The following is a 19,259-nucleotide window of genomic DNA, read 5'->3' on the forward strand; positions in this document are numbered from 1 at the left end:
CTCTAGCCCTAACCCTATAATATCAGAATGTTACATTTTCGTTTGGTTAAATATTTGGCAACAGAATTTGGAAAGTTTGATCAAAACAATAATTGTAATTGGTATGCATTAAAAATGTTATACAGATCAAGTTTTTTGCTTGATTCAGATTTGGGATATATGTCATCATATTGCTTTTATGACTATGTAGAAACTTAAAAAGACTGAGACATGACATATAAAAATACTCTTAACAGTATCAGTAGGACATATTTGCACCATAGAATATTTCCATATATTTACAGTTTTATACCATGTGGTTAATAACTCTCTAATTTATGTTTTTTGTCATTGGACTTGACTCGTTTTGTTTTGCGTAAGGCCTGAAGCTTAACTAAGACCAATCACAACAGAACATATGACATAGTTTGAGCAGGCTGTGCAGGTGCTTGCAAAGAGCTGAAGTTGTGTTAACAGCATAATGCAGCTGTTTCTTTCCTGGAGACAGTTTACACTTCACCATCACATCCTTTTGTGCACTAAAAATCAAAATAATGTCCATATCCACACTGTAAACTGTGTCGCTGTAACTGCAACGATCAGCACCATCAATAGGCAAGTAGACTAAAAAGGCACTGAACTCCTGGCAACCGGTTCTTTGATTCCCGTCCATAATCACTGCAAACATGTGAGCCTCGTTATACGAAGTGCTTGACAGGAATAGCCACTGTTACTAAGATGACTTCTTAATATGTTTTTTTAGCTATATATTCAATTTTAAACCCTTTTTGCCCCCGTAGACAATCATTTCATGTATTAAAATTTTGATCCACTCACTGAAATTGAGAGCGAAATGTCTTTAATCTATACTGGAAATGTAAACAGTATTTGGATGACAGTCCACTCTTAAATGTCATGCTGCTTTCTCAGGTTGGTTCTTGAACATCCATTATCTCTGTCCTCAGGTCAATGTGGTTAACTTCTCCAGTAGCTGGAATGATGGACTGGCTTTCAATGCCCTCATCCATAGCCACAGGTATGTGTGTGTGCATGGGTGTAGGTGTGTGTGTGTTCAGATGAAGATTTAACACGGGAGAAGTGGATAGACAGACTTTCAAAGGGATAGTAGAGCAAATATAGTCACTGCACTAAAGAGATATATTTTAGACATGGAAGATGCCAATGCTGTCATGAGAAAAAGGTTCAAAAATTATTGTATATGAAAAGATGCAGCCAGCCAAGTAAAAAGACTAACATCCCAATGCTGCCACAGCTGAAGCACTTATTGTTTTTCCAGAATTAAATGGGCGGAGCAAGTCCTTCCTGGACCCACATTCTCTCTGGTCTCTAGGGATTTGCATTTCTTACCCAACTATCTGCCTCTGAGTTTGATGCCAAACTTAAAATTAACCTATAAATATGATCGTTTCTTCATTGAGAGAAAGAAAAATAACATTACTTTAAACCAGGGGTATTCAATTCAAATTCACGGTGATCCCATTGAAGAACATGTCCTCAAACAGAGTGTTGGCGTATCATAAAGTTCTGCATTATAATTTAATGCAGTATATTTTGAAGTAACCTAGCAGTTGCATCAGCATCTATATGTAGTAAACAACTGATTTTATTTGACTTTATTTACAGTATTTCAACAATGTTGCTTATTCACTTTCATAATGACCTTGAGGCTGCTCTAATAATAAAATGAACCTCACTGTTTCGTAGTTTGAATTTCCCCCTTTCTTCTTTTTTCCTTTCTGCGTTTCACATGTAAACCATCCAAGCTTTAACCCGACTCTTCTCTCTGTTCCCCTTCACACTTCAGCGTCTCTTTCCCAGCGTTTGCTGTTTTCACAAGTACATGATTTGATGTCAAGTGGGATAAGGCTGACAAAGCACAGGGCTGGCCTAACCAGGAAGCTGATAATGGCTTAATCATGACAAAGAGACAAACCTCAGCGCTTCACATCGATGTTACATCCTTTGTGCTGCACTCATTAAGATCAGCCAGAAATCTGTCCCTTTACTTTACATCCCTGTGCTATTTTACTGAAGTAATAAATCCAACTGTACAGTTTCCTGAAACAATAGCATGTGTCATCATATTGTGATATTACATTTTGGCTCTTCTGCACCTTCTGCTCAAAGTTGTTATGCTGTAAAATAAAGTCTTAGTCCTGATGTAAGAGTGAGGACTAAGAAGGGTTTTTAAATATTATTTTTGATCAAAGGTTTTTATACTTACAAGATCCAGCTAATTTCAAATAGGAGAAATTAAAAATGTAAATAACAGACAAGAGTTTGTGTGTTGGGAGGCTCATCTGTAATCAGTGAAAGGGCTCAGTTTTAGTAAGCATATCAGCATCTAACAACTGTTTCTTTAGCCTCAAAAAGTGGATTCAGTTCAACTGGGCAAGTGTGTTCTGTTGGAGAAACTTTCCATCACTCATCCATGAGACTGACATCACTTAAATGACTGATAAAACATTTGTGTCATGGACCATCATCTCCAGAGGAACATTTGGCTTTATCCATACCTGGGAATCATCCATGCATTAAGACACAGGTGTCGAACTCCAGGCTTCGAGGGCCGGTGTCCTGCAGGTCTTAGATGTGTCCTCGAACCAACACAGCTGATTTAAAGGCTAAATCACCTCCTCAACATGTCTTGAAGTTCTCCAGAGGCCTGGTAATGAACTAATCATCTGATTCAGGTGTGTTGACCCAGGGTGAGATCTAAAACCTGCAGGACACCGGCCCTCGAGGCCTGGAGTTCGACACCCCTGCATTAAGACATTGTTTGTAGTTTTTTTTTAAGTTAGCATTTCTTTTGCCTTATTTTTAACTTTAGGAAGCAACAGTTTTCAGAAGAAAAACACAGTAAACTATCTGAAAATCATCAGACTAGTTGGTTAGTCTAATTTCTTTTTCCATGGTTAGTGGAGTAAGAAATGAGTTGCTAGGAACTCATTCATAAGCTCAAGAATAAACTAGCGGCACTCAGCGGTACGCTCGGCCCTGTAATACGGGCTGGCTGTAGCTCAGACCGTAGAGCGGGTCATCTACTAATTGGAAAGTTGGTAGTTGTCTAGTCTGCATGCAAAGCGTCCTTGGGCAAGATACTAACCCCAAGTTATTCTTCAATTCATCCATCAAATTATGAATGTGTGTGAATGTTAGAGAGAAAGCTCGTATGTAGAAAAAAATATACGAGGTCTTGAATAATCCGACCCGATCTCATCTTAAAGACCTCATAGTACAGTATCACTCCAATAGAGCACTTCACCCTCAGACTGCTGGTTTACTTGTGGTTCTCTGGGGGTTTTAAAAGTAGAATTGAAGGGCAGAGCCCTAACTCTCAGTTACACTATCTCTACTTTTAACAACAAGCTTAAAACTTTTCTTTTTGCTAAAGCATATAGTTAGGGCTGAAACAGGTGACCCTGAATCCTCCCTTAGTTACGCTGCAATAGGCTCCTCCCTCAACCCCAACCAATCAGTGACAAGTGCTTGCTCATAGGGGATTGTTTGATTGTTGGGGTTTCTATGTATTATTTCAGGGTCTTTATCTTACAATATAAAGCGCCTTGAGGGGACTGTTGTTGTGATTTGGCGCTATATAAATAAAATTGAATTGAATGGAATTGAGTTGAATCAATAAAGTGCTGCATCCCACTTAAACACCAGAAGTGTCAAATCGTAAATCATGACAGAGAATCCCAAACACAAGAGCAAGTGAAAGCTGTATTCAAAAGACGTAGACCACACATGCTGTTGGCTATAAATTGCTAGTGTTTGCCAGTTATATGCAACTTATTAAGGCCAAAGTGTGACCCACTTGCCACTGCAACACAAACTTCAAATAAATGTAATAATAATAATAATAATAATAATAATAATAATAATAATAATAATACTACATTTTATTTGAAAAACCTGAGGTCACCTTACAAAAGAACAAAATTAATAAAAGAAGCAATAGTCATAAAGTACATAAAATAAGTTAAAATTACAAAACAGAGCTTGACAACAGATAAAATCAGCACTAAAGTTTGAACAGATGTGTTTTGAGCTGTGACTTAAATGCAAGAGTCTATATTTCTAATGGCTGGAGGAAGAGAGTACCAGGGCCGAGGAGCAGAGCGACTGAAAGCTCTGCTCCCCACAGTGATGAGACATGTGGACAGAACAGTAAGATGAATAGCACATGAGGATCTGAGAGGGCGGGAAACAGTGGTGATATGGAGCAGGTCACACAAATAGGAAGGAGCAGATTTATGGATACACTTGTACGTGAAATGTAAGATTTTAAAGTTTATCCTGGCTTCTACGGGCAACCAGTGAAGCTGCTGAAGAACTGGGGTAATATGAGCTCTTGACGGAGTGCAAGTTATGACCCGAGCTGCAGAGTTTTGAAGAAGTTGGAGTTTATGAAGAGACCTTTTAGGGAGACCAAATAAGAGGGAATTGCAGTAATCAATATGGGATGTAATAAGACTATGGACAAGGATGGCAGCAGCATGGGGAGGAAGGAAGGGAGTCGGTTAATGTTACGTAAATGGAAGTAAGCAGACAGACTGAAATGAGAGAGTACTGTCAAGTATGACATCCAAACTCTTAACCTGAGGGGAGGGAAGGGTGGGAGAACTTTCAATGTTAATGGAACAACTGTGGTTAAGATAGAGGCTGTGCCAACAAGTAAAACTTCTGTTTTATTACTGTTAAGGTTGAGAAAATTGGAGGAGAACCAGGATCTAATCTCCATAAGACAGTTTGAGAGGGCAGTAGGTGGGAGGGATGAATTAGGTTTGGAGGAAATGTAGAGCTGGGTGTCATCAGCATAACAGTGAAAATTGGTATTATATTTTTGGAATATTTGGCCAAGAGGGAGCATGTAGATAATGAATAAAAGAGGCCCTGATACTGAACCCTGGGGCACACCAGCAGAAACAGGAGAGAGACTTGAAGTATGGGATTTAAATTGGATAAACTGAGTGCGGTCTGAGAGATAGGAGGTGAAGGGGGTGTGACTAATGCCAGTGGATGCTAACCCGTTTAGGAGGATATTGTGAGACATGGTATCAAACGCCGCACTAAGATCCAGAAGGATGAGGATGGATAGGAGACCAGAATCATTGGTAATCCTTAACAGAGCAGTTTCTGTACTATGATTGGGGCAGAAACCAGATTGAAATTGTTCGTAGAGTAAGTCAGAATAACGAGTACCGTAACCATCTTACCACCTCAAATTGTTATTTTTTATTCTATTCTAACTAAATGTCTGTTTACTGCAGCCCTGCAGTACCTTCACAGCCTACACTTCGGCAATCACTGCAACAGAGTGTGCATTGCTGCCCAATCAGAAAACTAGCTGATAGACGTATCCTGGTGTAGATTAATAACAGGGAAACGTGTATCTGATAAAGCTATTGCTATTAATATGATGCAGATGAGAAGCTGATTAAGTTTAATCAAGGTGGTCAGCATAAATGATCATTAAATTACAGAAAGGACCCTGCAGTGCATTTGGTTCTTTTCATCATTACTCATTATTGATATTAGTGTACATGAGTAGGACTAAGCTTTTACCGTAAAGAAAGTGATCGTTCTAACATGAATGAATGATTGAGTTTAAATTTAAATAAGTTGGCATTGAGTAGAAAATAAATTCAGTGAAATAAATCTTCTCCTTGTTCTTACAAGAATGCAGAGTGGGAAACAAAAGCCATCACCATGAACATGATGGCAGTGGAGGAGTTTTCACTCAGAATTTTCTAACAAGCTATTTTGCATTATAAAAGTCTGTTTTTATTGTTTGCTGTGGGGAAAAATGAGAATGTGAATCTCATTAAAATATGACTCCACAGCAAATAAACCTCCAGGACTCAAAAATAAACCCAGCTGCATAAGCTGTAGGATATTTGTTTCCTATTAACACGCTACTAATTTCCTTAAAGCACTACAAAATACTGAGGAATGCAAGGTTTTTTATTGATAAAAGGTGTGTATGATACCTACCGATTCTCTTTCATCTTGCCAGGCCTGAACTTTTTGATTGGAGCTCTGTGGAGAAGAAGACCTCGGCAGTCGACCGACTGGAACATGCCTTCAGTAAGGCAGAGCAACACCTGGGGATAGAGAGGCTACTGGACCCGGAGGGTAACTACATGCTCACCTATTACCTTACTGTCAAGGGGAAATTTGTTGACAGGTTTTGCACAATAATACCAGGAATGCCTCCTAACAAATACTTTCATCAGAAAATGTGTTATCATCTGTGGCATCCATCATTGCCCAATTTACACCGTCTTGAAACCAGTTTAAACTTTCTGGATACATGCTCAATCGTCCAGGTGAGAAAATCCCAAAGAGTTGATTCTGTTGATCTAGACCAGGGGTGTCGAACTCCAGTCCTCGAGGGCTGGTGTCCCTGCAGGTTTTAGATCTCACCTTGGGTCAACACACCTGAATCAAATGATTAGTTCATTACCAGGCCTCTGGAGAACTTCAAGACATGTTGAGGAGCTCATTTAGCCATTTAAATCAGATCTGGAGTTCGACACCTGTGATCTAGACATAGCATTTTCAGTGGGAGAAACATTTTATCACTCATCCAAGTGGCTTCTTCAGTCTGAAGAAGTCACCAAATGATACTGTCCCTCCTCGACTGTTTAAAGAGATTCTCCGTACTGTAGGGCCTTCTGTTCACATGCAGTCGTTCAACCTCTGCTTAAAAAACATCTCTGGATCCCACAGTTCTCACTAGCTACAGGCCTATAAGCTAAGCTTCCTGTTCTTTCTAAATTTCTGGATCATTTTCAATCAGTGAATGAAGAGAATACCATTCTAGAGGTTTCAAGTCTGCTTTCAGAATATTACACACCACTGAAACATCTCATTTAAGAGTTTTTAACCACATGTTTTTAGCTATCGACTCTGGTGACTGTGTTGTTTTTATACTTTTAGATTTAAACGATGGGTTTGACACAATCGATCATGAAATTTTACGGGATCAAACCTTCTGTGCTAGCCTTTGAATCCTCTGCTCCTTTCTCATGTGGAGTTCCACAGGGCTCAGTTTTAGGCTCCCTCCTCTTTTTTACGTATTGTATTTCATTACACTGTTGTGTGGACGATACCAAGATTTTTGTCCCTCTTAAAAGTAATGAAGCGTTTTCTTCTAGACTGCTGCTCAGGTGTCTTGAAGACATGAAGGCTCTTAATGTTTTAAATTTTAATGAGAAAAAAACAGAAGTGATGGTGTTCGGGCGTACAACTCGGACCCTTTTTGTCGAGCTGTGTTCCTTTGTTCAGTACTGTCCTGATTCGTGATTTGAGGTGAGAGACAAACAACTGGAGGTCCATTGTGCGTCAAAACAATGATTTTATTTACACACACGTTTGGTGGAGATGAGCACTGGCATACAAATAGCGTTGATTTCCCCAGAACAATAAACGAGCAGTTGTATTTATAACATCAGGGTATCAGGAAATATAACGCCCCTTGTGCGTCCAAGCAGATAGATAAAATGCATCAGTTCCAGTAATTCCGACCTTGGACACATTCAAAAAAGAACAGTTCCTTCCTCTGTTCCTCCGCCACTGCCAGATGCTTCCTGTTATTTCACTTACTGCACTTCAGAACAGAACATGAGCATGCCGTTTACAAGCAAAACAAGTCTACATACTGTGTATGTATCCACGGGCAGTGTATGACCTACTCTGAGTCATCTGTTACCAGGCAAACTCCAATGCAGCAGGCTGCTGAGTGCACACAGGCCTGTATTCTGTTTACAGGTTATATGTGGTGTATTGTATTGTAAGCATGTATGCAATTCTTTCATAGCTCGATGAATTTCTCAATAGATCGGCCGGACGTCGCGCCGCCCGAAGCTTCAGACCATTAATTAACTGACCGAGCTTCAACTCTTTAATAAGCACAAAAATACAATGTGTATAACATGATTACAGTTGCACCTGCAATGAAAGATTAGCATGTAATTAAGCTAACAGCTAAAATACAGACTTTAATGTAACATCAACAGCTTCAATAAATGCTTCGATGAAATGATAAGTAATGCAATCGTAATGATAATGGTTATGAATAGTAACAGTAAAATAATTTCCTAATCTCCACAGTACATCAAGCCAACGATTACAAACTTCTGGGTTAAGGTGGACGCTGTAATTAAGTTTGACAGTCAAATCAGGGCAGTGGCAAAATTGAGCCTTTTCCAGTTGAGGCACTTGGCCAGCATAAAGCTTTCTCAGCAGCACTTTGAGACAGTAATCCACACCTTTGTTACTCTCTGCTGGATTACTGTAATACACTTCATGTAGAGGTTATTGGCTCCTCAATCACTACAGTTGGTACAGAACAGAGCCTCAGATCTTTTCACATGCACAAATTTGAGTATGTTTCTCCCATTTTAGCCTCACTCCACTGGCTGCCCATGAATTAAGTTTTAAATTATTTTATTTGCTTTTAATGCCCTTAATCATCTCACCCCACCCTATCGCTCTGAGATGCTACAACCGTCCTTTTATCTCAGGTCAGTGGATCAGCTGCTCCTCAAACTAAGCATAAGCTAAGAGGAGACATGTCTTCACTGTTACAGCTCCTAGAATATGAATGATTTGCATTTACACATCAGACAAGCCTCTTTTCTGTCTGTTTTTAAATCTCTTCTTAAATCTCTTTTCCTCAGCCTTTGACATCATGTGGGATGTTTATGTAATTTAATTGATTTTTTATTTCATTTTGTTTTATACTATGGCACTTGTTCTTGTTCTGTGGCTTTTTGATTCCTATCTGTTTGTACATATTTATTATTCATCAGTTAGGTCCATTGATGCTGTTTTTAAAGTGCTTTACAAATAAAGCTGGAATGGTCTGGTCGGGTAAAGTTAGAGAGAATAAAGCCTGGGTCAAAGATTATTCCAAAAATGTGATCATTAGCAGTGTTGGGACTAACGCGTTATTAAGTAACGCGTTACAGTAACTACGTTATTATTGTGGTAACGAGCACGGTAACTAGTTATTATGCCAAAATCAGGAACGCGTTAGTCGTTACTGGGATTTAGATAGGGTCGTTACTCGTTACTTCGTGTGGTGGCTATCGCGGAGCTTCCACAGATTCAGTAACATTAGCAAGTGGTGGAGGCAGCAGGTGGAGGAGAGAAAGGGGACGCAGAAGGAAAAGAGACCCGAGGCAGCCGCCGGTCGGAGTGTCAGGTGAACTGAACTTCAGATAAGAAGTTATGACCTGCAGTCTATCTGGGTCAGATATAAACCAAGTTTAGGTGGAGTTTATTTTCGTTGTGCTGACTTTTTCCGTACTGCGTGCTAGCTAGCATGACGGAGTTTCTATACAGCTGGGTGGGTGCTATGAAGTTAATGTTGAACTTTATTTTGTTCATAAGTTATTAGAGTTGCCAACCGTCCCGTCTGGTATTCAGAGAAAATATTACGCGTTTCTTATTGAGGTGAAAAGGAACAGTTTGTCCCGTAATTCAGCTACATTGAAAAAGACACAAAGCTGGAGTTATCCTGTGTTTGCTGCACAGCTGCCTCTTCTTCTTTCATTCTCCCCCCTCCCTCTCCCGTTTCTACTTCAATCATGAAAACTGATCAATGATCAGCTGATCGGCTTTTCTCTCTTGTTTGTTTATCACCCACTTTGCGCCAGAAACAGGAAACCAGCCGATGTCGCGTTAAACAACAGCAGCACGTTTAAGCTTGATCAGCTGTTGTTAGAATTTATTTAATATTAATTTCTAGTATCAGCTGATGTTTGCTGGAGCCACAGCTGCAAAAGCTGCTGGTCATGATGTCGGTTTGGTTATCTGGTGAGAGGGAAACATGAAGATGAAACCAGGAGATGTCTTTACTGAATCATCAGAGCTGAACAGGTGATGGAGAAACAGGTTTACCTTTTAGGTGACATGAATGAGTTGAAGGGAAGTTATGAACTGATTCTGAGAGACAGATAACACCAGGATCCTTTTTTATGTAGCTGACAGCTGGTAACTGTGCAGGGGCGGGTCTAGCAAAGTTTTGCCAGGGGGGCAGGTAGGGCATTAACAGGGAGAGGTGGGCACAAAGAAATACTTTTCTTTCTTATTCTCATTTAAAATGTCTCGCTTTTAAAAAATAATTATCTGAATCTTACAACAAACGATTCATAGATTGATGCAAATATACCATCAAAACAGTGTACATCACTGTCACAACAGCGTTTGTTTTCATTCAAGGCTTTATGATTTTTCCTATAATGGTGGGCCAGTCTCTAGTCAAAATGCCAGGGCTGATTTTTTGTCCCAGTCCAGCCCTGTATGCAGCTCATCTGCAGTCTGGTGTTACCTACATCTTCCTATTCAGAAGGCAGAATTTCCGAGTTCTGAGTACAATCGAAAGCACCACGACTGCAGTTTTTGTGTTGGATGTAAAAGGCGCACATGACGCTGTGACATAGGCTAGAATCATGGCAGCAGTCAATGACGGTCCAGGCGTGGGATTTCTCTTGTGGAAATATGCACATTATCTTTTCCTTTATATTGGTAGGTGGCACAGTGCACTTGTGGCAAGTAAGCAAGCTAGAAGACTGGCAAAGTTGTGGAAGCAACACATTAACAAGAGAATTCTGAGTAAAACCAAAGTTACTTTCCCTAGTAACTAGTTACTTTGAAAGTAACGAGTAACTTGAAGTAACTGAGTTACTTTTGATAGAAGTAACTAGTAATGTAACTAAGTTACTATTTTAAAGTAACTTACCCAACACTGATCATTAGTGAGTGTGCTTATTACAACAGTCGCTGTCATTGTCTCTTCTCAGGCAGAAAGAAATCAATCAAGATATCTTAAAGTGTTCCAGATAAGAGAATAGACTATAGAGAAGATCACAAGGAGTTTCACTGTGTTTGTGCCCCCAGAGAAATCACATGACAAGGTGTCAAGAGAGGCTCCGTGGTACTGCACAGGGACATCAGGGGTGGCAGAGGACGTGTATGAGGGCAGGGACAGTATTGAGAAGGCATGGGAATTGATAAGAATTGATAAGAATTTAGCAGTCCATGGAATGGAAATCACTGATTAGTTAGATTCCTTATTGATTCTTGTTGTGTTTGCAGTGGCTCCACTTTAAAAACATCGCCACTGCAAAGAAATTCATGTAAACCAACTGCATGCTGTGAGTCAAATGTTTTTGCATATTGGAGGTATTTCCCTTCTTTGTTGTGATCAGCGTTGGTATCAGCGAGGGGGTCGTTACTCAAAAAAAGTAATTATTACACATATTACAAAGAACACTCTTTTCCTCAAAGTAATAGAGTACACTACATAATTACTCCAAGGAGAAAGTAATTCATTATACTACTTGTTCCATTACTTTCATGTTACTCTGTAAAATATCTGAAACACACTATGTCATATTTACTGTTTAATACTGTAAACCTGAGGCCCCACACACCAACACAAATCCATATGCTAATGAGGACACATGTTATCTTTCTCTATTTAGTATTTAGGTAATCACACAACAAATGGCACAAAGAAACTTCAGAGCGATTCTGTTCTACTTTGTCGTCGTCAGTTTGTTACCTGTTGAAGTTCAGCGTCTGCCTGCGGGGTTAGCATTCACTCAGCTTTCATTCTGGGTTCTTGGCTAGCTTAGCATTATAGGATCTTGTCTGTGCAGATGCTTACAAAGAGCCAAAGTGGTAACAGCAAAATGCAGCTATTTCCAGTGTAACTGGAACCAATAAGCGGGTTTTATAGATAAGCAGACTAACAATTCCAAGAATTGGATCACTGGAACTGGTTCTTATAGAGAACAATTTTCTTGATTCCTACCTCTAGTAATGGGGGTACAGACAGGAGGGGAAAAGGACGATCTGAAAGGAGGCTCATGTATGTAGCAGAGGAGGACATGCAGAGTGTTGCTGTGACAGAAGAGGATGAAATGGTGGCAGATGATCTGGTGTGGCGACTCCTAAAGGGAGCAGGTAGAAGATGATGATTAGCGGTCTGTAAAGCTAGTTGTAAAAAGTTTTGCACTCATTTTGGTGTTACAGCCCTAGCTGTTCACTAAAAACATCTGTTTTCCTTTCATTCTGTTCTGGACTGGATTTGTTACTGGTCCCCTCACTCGCATGCCTAGACCCCTTCGGGGGGACGTAACAATGTGGGGGCTCGTCCGGGATATGAATGGAAGGACGTAACATTGGGAAGAAACACGTGTAGATTATAATCCCTAAAATTAACATTTGAGACATTTGTGTTATTGGTGATTGTTAGTATGATCTACCCAATCATACTCAATCATACTAGAGTAAAAATAGGATTGCAACTTCTCTAAATATAAGTCAATATGAGTTTCTGTGTATGTAGATAGCAACACATTTCCAAAAGATGGATTTGTATTTATTATCAGTTTATCACAGTCACCATGAAATCACAAATAGATTGAATGGAATTGCCAACTTGAGACTAGTCAACTGCAAACTAATAGCACACCAATAGCAAATGCACGATACAGAGTACCTTTTAAACATTTTGTTCATAATTTTTATCGATAAAATTTCGAGACAAAACCAAGTGGCAGAAGGCTCCCACATTTGGTGGCCTCAGAATCTCATCTCTGTTTTGTTTTTGGGGTTTTTTTGGATAATGTGGTATATAGCTGGGTGTGCAGCGACGTGTCTGAAGCCGTGGTCCTCAGGCAGAAAAGGTGCCCACTCCGGGTCCAAGCCCCAAATTGAGGAGTTGAAGTATCTTGGGGTCTTGTTTATGAGTGAGGGAAGAAGGATAAGGTAGACTGACAGACACATTGGGGTTGTAGCTGCAGTGAAGCAGTTGCTGCACTGGTCCAGTGAGCAATAGGTGAGAAAAGCAAAGCTGTCCATTTACCCCTACTCTCACCTATGATCACAAACTTTGATAATCACTGAAAGAATGAGATTGTGGATACAAGCTTTGGAAATGAGCTTTCTCCAAAGGGTAGGGTACCTCCACATCATCATAGTGATTCAGGCATCTGACAAGAACGCCTCCTGGGTGAGGTTTTCCTGACATGTTTTATCTGGAGGAGGCCCCAGGGTGAACGTGGGGATAGATGGATGGATGAATAGCTTTTTACCCCTCAGCTGTAAAAGGTCGTTGGGATTTTAACATCTCCCTCTCCGGCAGGTGGGCGGAGTGGACACCCAAGTTTGTGATAACTCAAGAATGAGGCGTGTAAGCAATGTTCCCTCTAATTTTTCATGTGTCTGAGCGAGCACACAAAATCCCTGAGCTTATTAAAATAATCAAATTACAGCATTTACATTTATGTTAGACTACTTTTAATTAGCTGCTTTAGCCCACTTACAATGAAAATTTAAAAAAAATCTTGTTCATGACCTGCAGCATGTTAACACTATTGGAAGTAAAAATAACTTGAACTCCAATTTTGAAAACACAACTTTCTATTTTTATTTTTATATAAAGCTCTGACTTGTATTATGAGTCTGTGGTCTGGGAGAGAGTCTGTAACTCCATCCATCCATCCATCTTAATCCGCTTTATCCGAGGCCGGGTCGTGGGGGCAGCAGCCTAAGCAGAAAAGCCCAGACCTCCCTCTCCCCAGCCACCTCCTCCAGCTTAGGCGTTCCCAGGCCAGCCGAGAGATATAATCTCTCCAGCGTGTCCTGGGTCTGCCCCGGGGCCTCCTCCCGGTGGGACATGCCCGGAAAACCTCACCCAGGAGGCGCCCAGGGGGCATCCTTGTCAGATGCCCGAACCACCTCAGCTGGCTCCTTTCGATGTGAATGTGCAGCGGCTCTACTCTGAGCCCCTCCCGGATGGCTGAACTTCTCACCCTATCTCTAAGGGAGAGGCCAGCCACCCTTCGGAGGAAGCTCATTTCTGCCGCTTGTATCCGCGATCTCGTCCTTTCGGTCACTACCCACAGCTCGTGGCCATAGGTGAGGGTAGGGACGTAGATCGACCGGTAAATTGAGAGCTTCGCTTTTACACTCAGCTCCCTCTTCACCACGACGGACCGGTGCAGCGTCCGCATCACTGCAGCTGCAGCCCCAATCCGTCTGTCGATCTCTGGCTCCCGAGATACTTGGTGGTGATCCACTTGGGGCGGGAACTCATCCCCGACCCGGAGTGGGCACTCCACCCTTTTCCGGCTGAGAACCATGGCCTCAGATTTGGAGGTGCTGATCCTCATTCCTGCTGCTTCACACTCAGCTGCGAACCGTTCCAGTGCGAGCTGGAGGCCCTCACCCGATGAAGCCAACAGAACCACATCATGTATGAATGTTAGATACTTAAGCTTAGAAGTGCTTGTGTGAATGGGTGTGACTGGGTGAATGAATTAGCTGTTGAGTCTGTGGTCTGGGAGAGAGTCTGTAACTCTGTCTGCAAAATACAGTAAACAATGACCAATGTTGGGCAATTAATTAGTTTTTTGCAGCTGTTTACCTAAAAATGCAGCCAAGGCGTTTTTTAAACAAACATTTCAAACTATTTACAGAACAATCAGCTGTTCTGCATCAAATCTGATGCCACACAAATTATTTGTGCCACTCCAAAAAATAATTTGTGTCCACTATGAGATGAAGGAGAACAACAGCCTGATACCTGCAGGCCTGACAGCAGCAGATGTATCACTGCTGTAACACCTGTAACACTCAGCAGTCGCCTCATTGTTCTGACACACAACAAAACTATTGACTACACTACACACTAACTACACACTAACTACACAAGATTTGTGCTACCAGCTTCTGAGGTCAACAGTCACCTCACTCAGTGGTGATCAAGAGGCACATTATGAACACTACTACAGAGTATGTGATGTGTGCTTTTATTGGCACTGAAAAGGTTTCTTGTCAGTATCATAGAAAATGTTTTCTTTAGTTTAATATTTACTCAAAGGAATTTCAAAAGCCCTTGAACTTCCTTGTTGTGCATATAAAACACACTGTTGTGATTTTAAAAAGGCACTATAAGAATTCAACTTTAATCACTGTAGTTTAAACGTTGCTGATAATTTTGAGAGCTGCATTTATATGATAAAGACCTTCATAGGGAGTTTATCCTGCATATAATCCTGTTCTTGATTTCATTAGTACTTTTTTCCTTTTTCTCTTCCCACTGTTTGTCTTGTCTTTTGTGTATTTCTCTCACCAGTGTTTCTCTCTAATTCCTCTTTCTTTTCATTTGTTTTGCACTGTTGTCTTTGTTCTCTTCTTCAGCCGGCCATTAAAGCACACATCCAGCTGCAGCAATGCAGCTCAGGTCGGAAACTTTATCTCTTGGAAGCCATATTCTCCAAAAAACACTAGCAAACTGTGGAATACTGGTTAGATGTAGTTCCCACAAACTGTTTTCAGATTTTTTCTGAACATTTAATTCAGGACTCAGCAAAGTCCCGACTAAATGAAAGGATTTGTTAGGATTAAATATTAGTCTCTGAAAATATTTCATCAAATATTTTTTCAGGAATAAATTGAAGAGTTGTTTAAATACACACTAATGACAGTTTCATAATGCGAGTTTACGGAGACAGATTTAATTACCGCATAGAGACACACATACGATATGCTAAAGTACAGTATACACTGACACAAACTCCCACAATACCTCATAACAACGCATACATATGTAGCAGAGCCGTGGTAACATGATTAAAGTGGAGATCACAGAATGGACTAAACCACTGAGGGATGTATACACACAGATGGTGGTATTATTTACAGAGAAACAATAACACCATAAGATTTCTCTGTGATAAATCAGTATTCCACAGCCAAATGTATGACTCATACTCTAACTTTATTTCTCTCACAAATTGCAATGATACACATCATTCCTGGCAAGCTTGCCGCACAGACTATTTCCTCTTGGTCCTGTTCATTATTCTTAGCTGTGAGCTAACTGCACTCCACACATCATTGTATTAACATCACCACAGCAATCAGTTCATTAGCACTCCATCTTCACCCGTCTTTCTTTTTTCTTGCTCCTCTCCTACTACTGTGCCATCTTTTTATCTGATATGGGGTTCACTCATTTGCCCCACAGCAATTGCTCTCTTTTAATTATTTACTTTGTTTATTTGTTTGTTTTTTGTTGTTAATTTTTGGGGGGCGGGGGGCATCTTTATTAGCTAGTGCAGTGAAAATGAGACACGAAAGCAAGAAGAGAGAATGAAAAGATGTAGCAATGGCCCCTGGGTAGTAGTTGAACCTGGGGCTACATCCACACACTAGCCCAGATAGATTTAAAAATGGCCGAAAGTCTGTGTTTTTGTTTTCAAATGAAAACGCATTAGTGTGGACATAGCCTGGGTTACTGGATTTAGCTTTGTGACATGTCGACGGCTGTTTAGCCTTTGAGCTAAACATCACTTAAACATCACTTATGACCTCAGTCATCCAGGTCATCGTAGTCTGAAGAGCTTGGAAAGAAAAGCATCTGGTTTGAAAGAGGAGTGAAAGAAGCATCTATGTCCACTGTGAATGACCATCTTTGAACAGAGGGCGGGGCTTACCACACCAACTGTCTGCCATCTATAATCCAGTTTTGAGATCCTTCCCAGATGCCTTAACGCCCGCTCACATCCTGGGCCATTTGACCTCAGGAAATCACATGATAGGGTGGGGCCAGGTTTCACAAAGAGCTCACCTGAAACTCTGGCTGATTGTGACCCACACCCATTTTCACACCTTGGCTCGCGTGATTAGGTAGAGGATCAATAGGGGGTCCATGGCCCGCTTGGGGGACACTCCCATGGGGCTTAAATGTGGGATTCTCCACCAAGAAGCTTCTCAGATGAGAGGTGAAACGTCTTCAAGGATACTTAAAGAAGTCCAGACGCTTTTCTTTCCAAGCTCCTTAGAATGACAAAAAGTGACGTTTTTGGATGAAGACTTTCTGAGTGGAGTCACCTATTGCTTATTTAACTTGCTGTTATACTACATAGTGAATATGATTTAAACAGCTGGTTCTTAGCTTTAATCTGAATTGAACAAAAATATTTTGTTGGCAGTTTACAATTTTTTTGACAAGCATTTCTTTTAACAGTTCTCTATTTCCAGTGACTCAAATGTAAGCTTACAGTTCACCTTAAAGCTGCTTCATGGGACAGCTATTTCTGAATCACAGCATGTGTGAGGGTTTGAATGCCACACAGACACAATGTTTTTAAAGTATGTGTCTCAGCTGTTCTAACAGTCCTAATATAAGGGATCACCAAAAAGCGGGACACCAATGTTTATCGCTAATGAAAACATTACGGTGACAGGAGTGTCAGAACAGTGGACAGGTAGTTGGTGAGCTCACTGAAGGGTCTTTCTTTTGATCTGTAGTTTTGATACCAGGTTATCTAATACAGTCATATTTTAACACACGTGAATATAGTTTATTTTCTATCTATAGTTTTGACATATCACACTCGTCAGACAACTTTAGGTCTTGAAGAACTTTTTTTCCAGAAACGTTTGCTCTATTGTCATATTAGGTGACATTTATCACAAGTGGCTCGTGAAATTTAGGATAAACTTCACTCTCCTCACTCTTTTTCAGATGTGGCAGTGGCTCACCCCGACAAGAAGAGTATCATCATGTATGTGACGTCACTCTTCCGGGTACTTCCGCAAAGTGTTTCTATGGAAGCCATCCAAGAGGTGGAGACGTTACCTCAGGCAGCCACAGCCAATATCACCCGTGTGACAACAGAGGAGCACTATCAGATCCAGACCAAGCAGCGCTTCTCTGAGCAGGTTAAACAATAAAACACTTGTGAGACTAACTAAACCACAGACACGTTCTCATCCCAAAACATAACATACCGACACTATGTGACAAATCGTCAGTATGTTACTGTTAACTGTTGTAAACTTATTTTACTTTCTCATCATGGTTCGCTTTGGAAAACACTATCTGATACAGTTACGGTTGTGGTTAAGGTTAGGGCTGGAAAACACAGCTGTTACCACCGGGAGCATCATCCAAAATCCGGAACGTATCATAGGGACGCGGAAGGTTACCTTTTGTGTTACTATGAGACGCCTCGGGACGTGGCAAATCGTTGGCATGTTGCGTGTTGGGAATGAGAATGCTCTGAAACCACGCATGTGGAACTCAGCAGCTATGCCCAAAAAGGCCATCATGCACATGAGAGTGTCTGCTTTGTGAGTGCATGATGCTGCTACCTCTGTGCACAAAGCTTCATTCTACTGGCTAGAATTAACTGACTTTTGACAGTTTGGAGGGAAGACCCCAAAGGAAGAGGGGTCCAGATTTCAAAACTGTGGTGATGATGGACAGGTCACAGCGTGGCAGGAAAATAAATGCTGTTTTAAGTCTTAGAACTAGGGTTGGGCGATTGGACGGATATATGGACTAGCTCAGCCTATCGTCGGTAGTTTTTACAAGGGCGATTTATTTATTTATTTGGCCATAAAGTAAGTTTGCTAATAATGATGGCGCTAATAGAAGCGGTCAACAGAAAAATAATAATAGTAGCGCTGTTTTAACAGCACCCTCTTTCATCTGCGAGCAAATGCCCCCTCCTCAGAGAGCACCCAAATGCTTGTTGATGGAGCTGCAGAAGCTGCTGATAGCCTAGCATACTCAGCCGGATGGTTGACACGTACATGCTCTTGCAAGTTAGGCATGTTTGAGTACTTTGCTCGCACTATAGTCTGCACAAGCGGCACACTGCTTTGGTCACATCCTTAGGTTTACCTCTTTCATCTGGTTTAAAGCCAAAGAAATCCCAAATTCCCGACTTTATATTTTTTTAGTGCTGTCAGCGTTAACGTGCCGTCATCATGACTAACGCGATTAACAATTAACCCATCTAGAGCACAGACTGAGTCAAAATCCCTGAAATGTCTCTGCCAACGCATTTCCTGATTGTCCAAATTTTGTTCCTTCTGCGCTCCAGATGGGTTGAAAGCGTTAAAAATTGTAATCAGAATCAGAAAGACTTTATTTATCTTTAACTTTAAATCGGATGGAAAGTTTAGTGGCCAGGATATGAGGCTGCAGAGTGTGGAAACGCTGCTGAGAAATCAGCAAACAGAAGTCTGGAAGAGTCAGGGAGCTCCAGATGTTTGTGGATGGAGTGCAAGATGAAGATTTTTGCATCATCGACGCCTCTGCATGCACGGTAAGCAAACTGGAGGGTCCATCAGGGGATCAGTTGCTCTTACTATGTGCTGTTTTATGATGTTCTCCATGGCCTTCATCACCAGGAAGGTGAGGGCCACAGGACGAAGAT

At 41.0% G+C, this 19,259-nt stretch overlaps 1 protein-coding gene across 3 annotated transcripts in view; it reads left to right on the forward strand.

Moving 5' to 3' along the window:
• Window positions 1-19,259, forward strand: part of dmd (dystrophin) — a 301,323-nt gene that overhangs the window by 101,800 nt on the left and 180,264 nt on the right. For all 3 annotated transcript variants that reach the window (XM_087836862.1, XM_087836863.1, XM_087836864.1), the window contains exons 7-9: window positions 945-1,015; window positions 6,020-6,138; window positions 17,558-17,754. In XM_087836862.1, the coding sequence (XP_087692988.1) occupies window positions 945-1,015; window positions 6,020-6,138; window positions 17,558-17,754 (387 nt within the window). The remainder of the gene's footprint in view (window positions 1-944; window positions 1,016-6,019; window positions 6,139-17,557; window positions 17,755-19,259) is intronic.

This window comes from Neolamprologus brichardi, chromosome 23 (assembly GCF_056152115.1).
Source record: "Neolamprologus brichardi isolate AB-2024 chromosome 23, ASM5615211v1, whole genome shotgun sequence".
NCBI lineage: Eukaryota > Metazoa > Chordata > Actinopteri > Cichliformes > Cichlidae > Neolamprologus > Neolamprologus brichardi.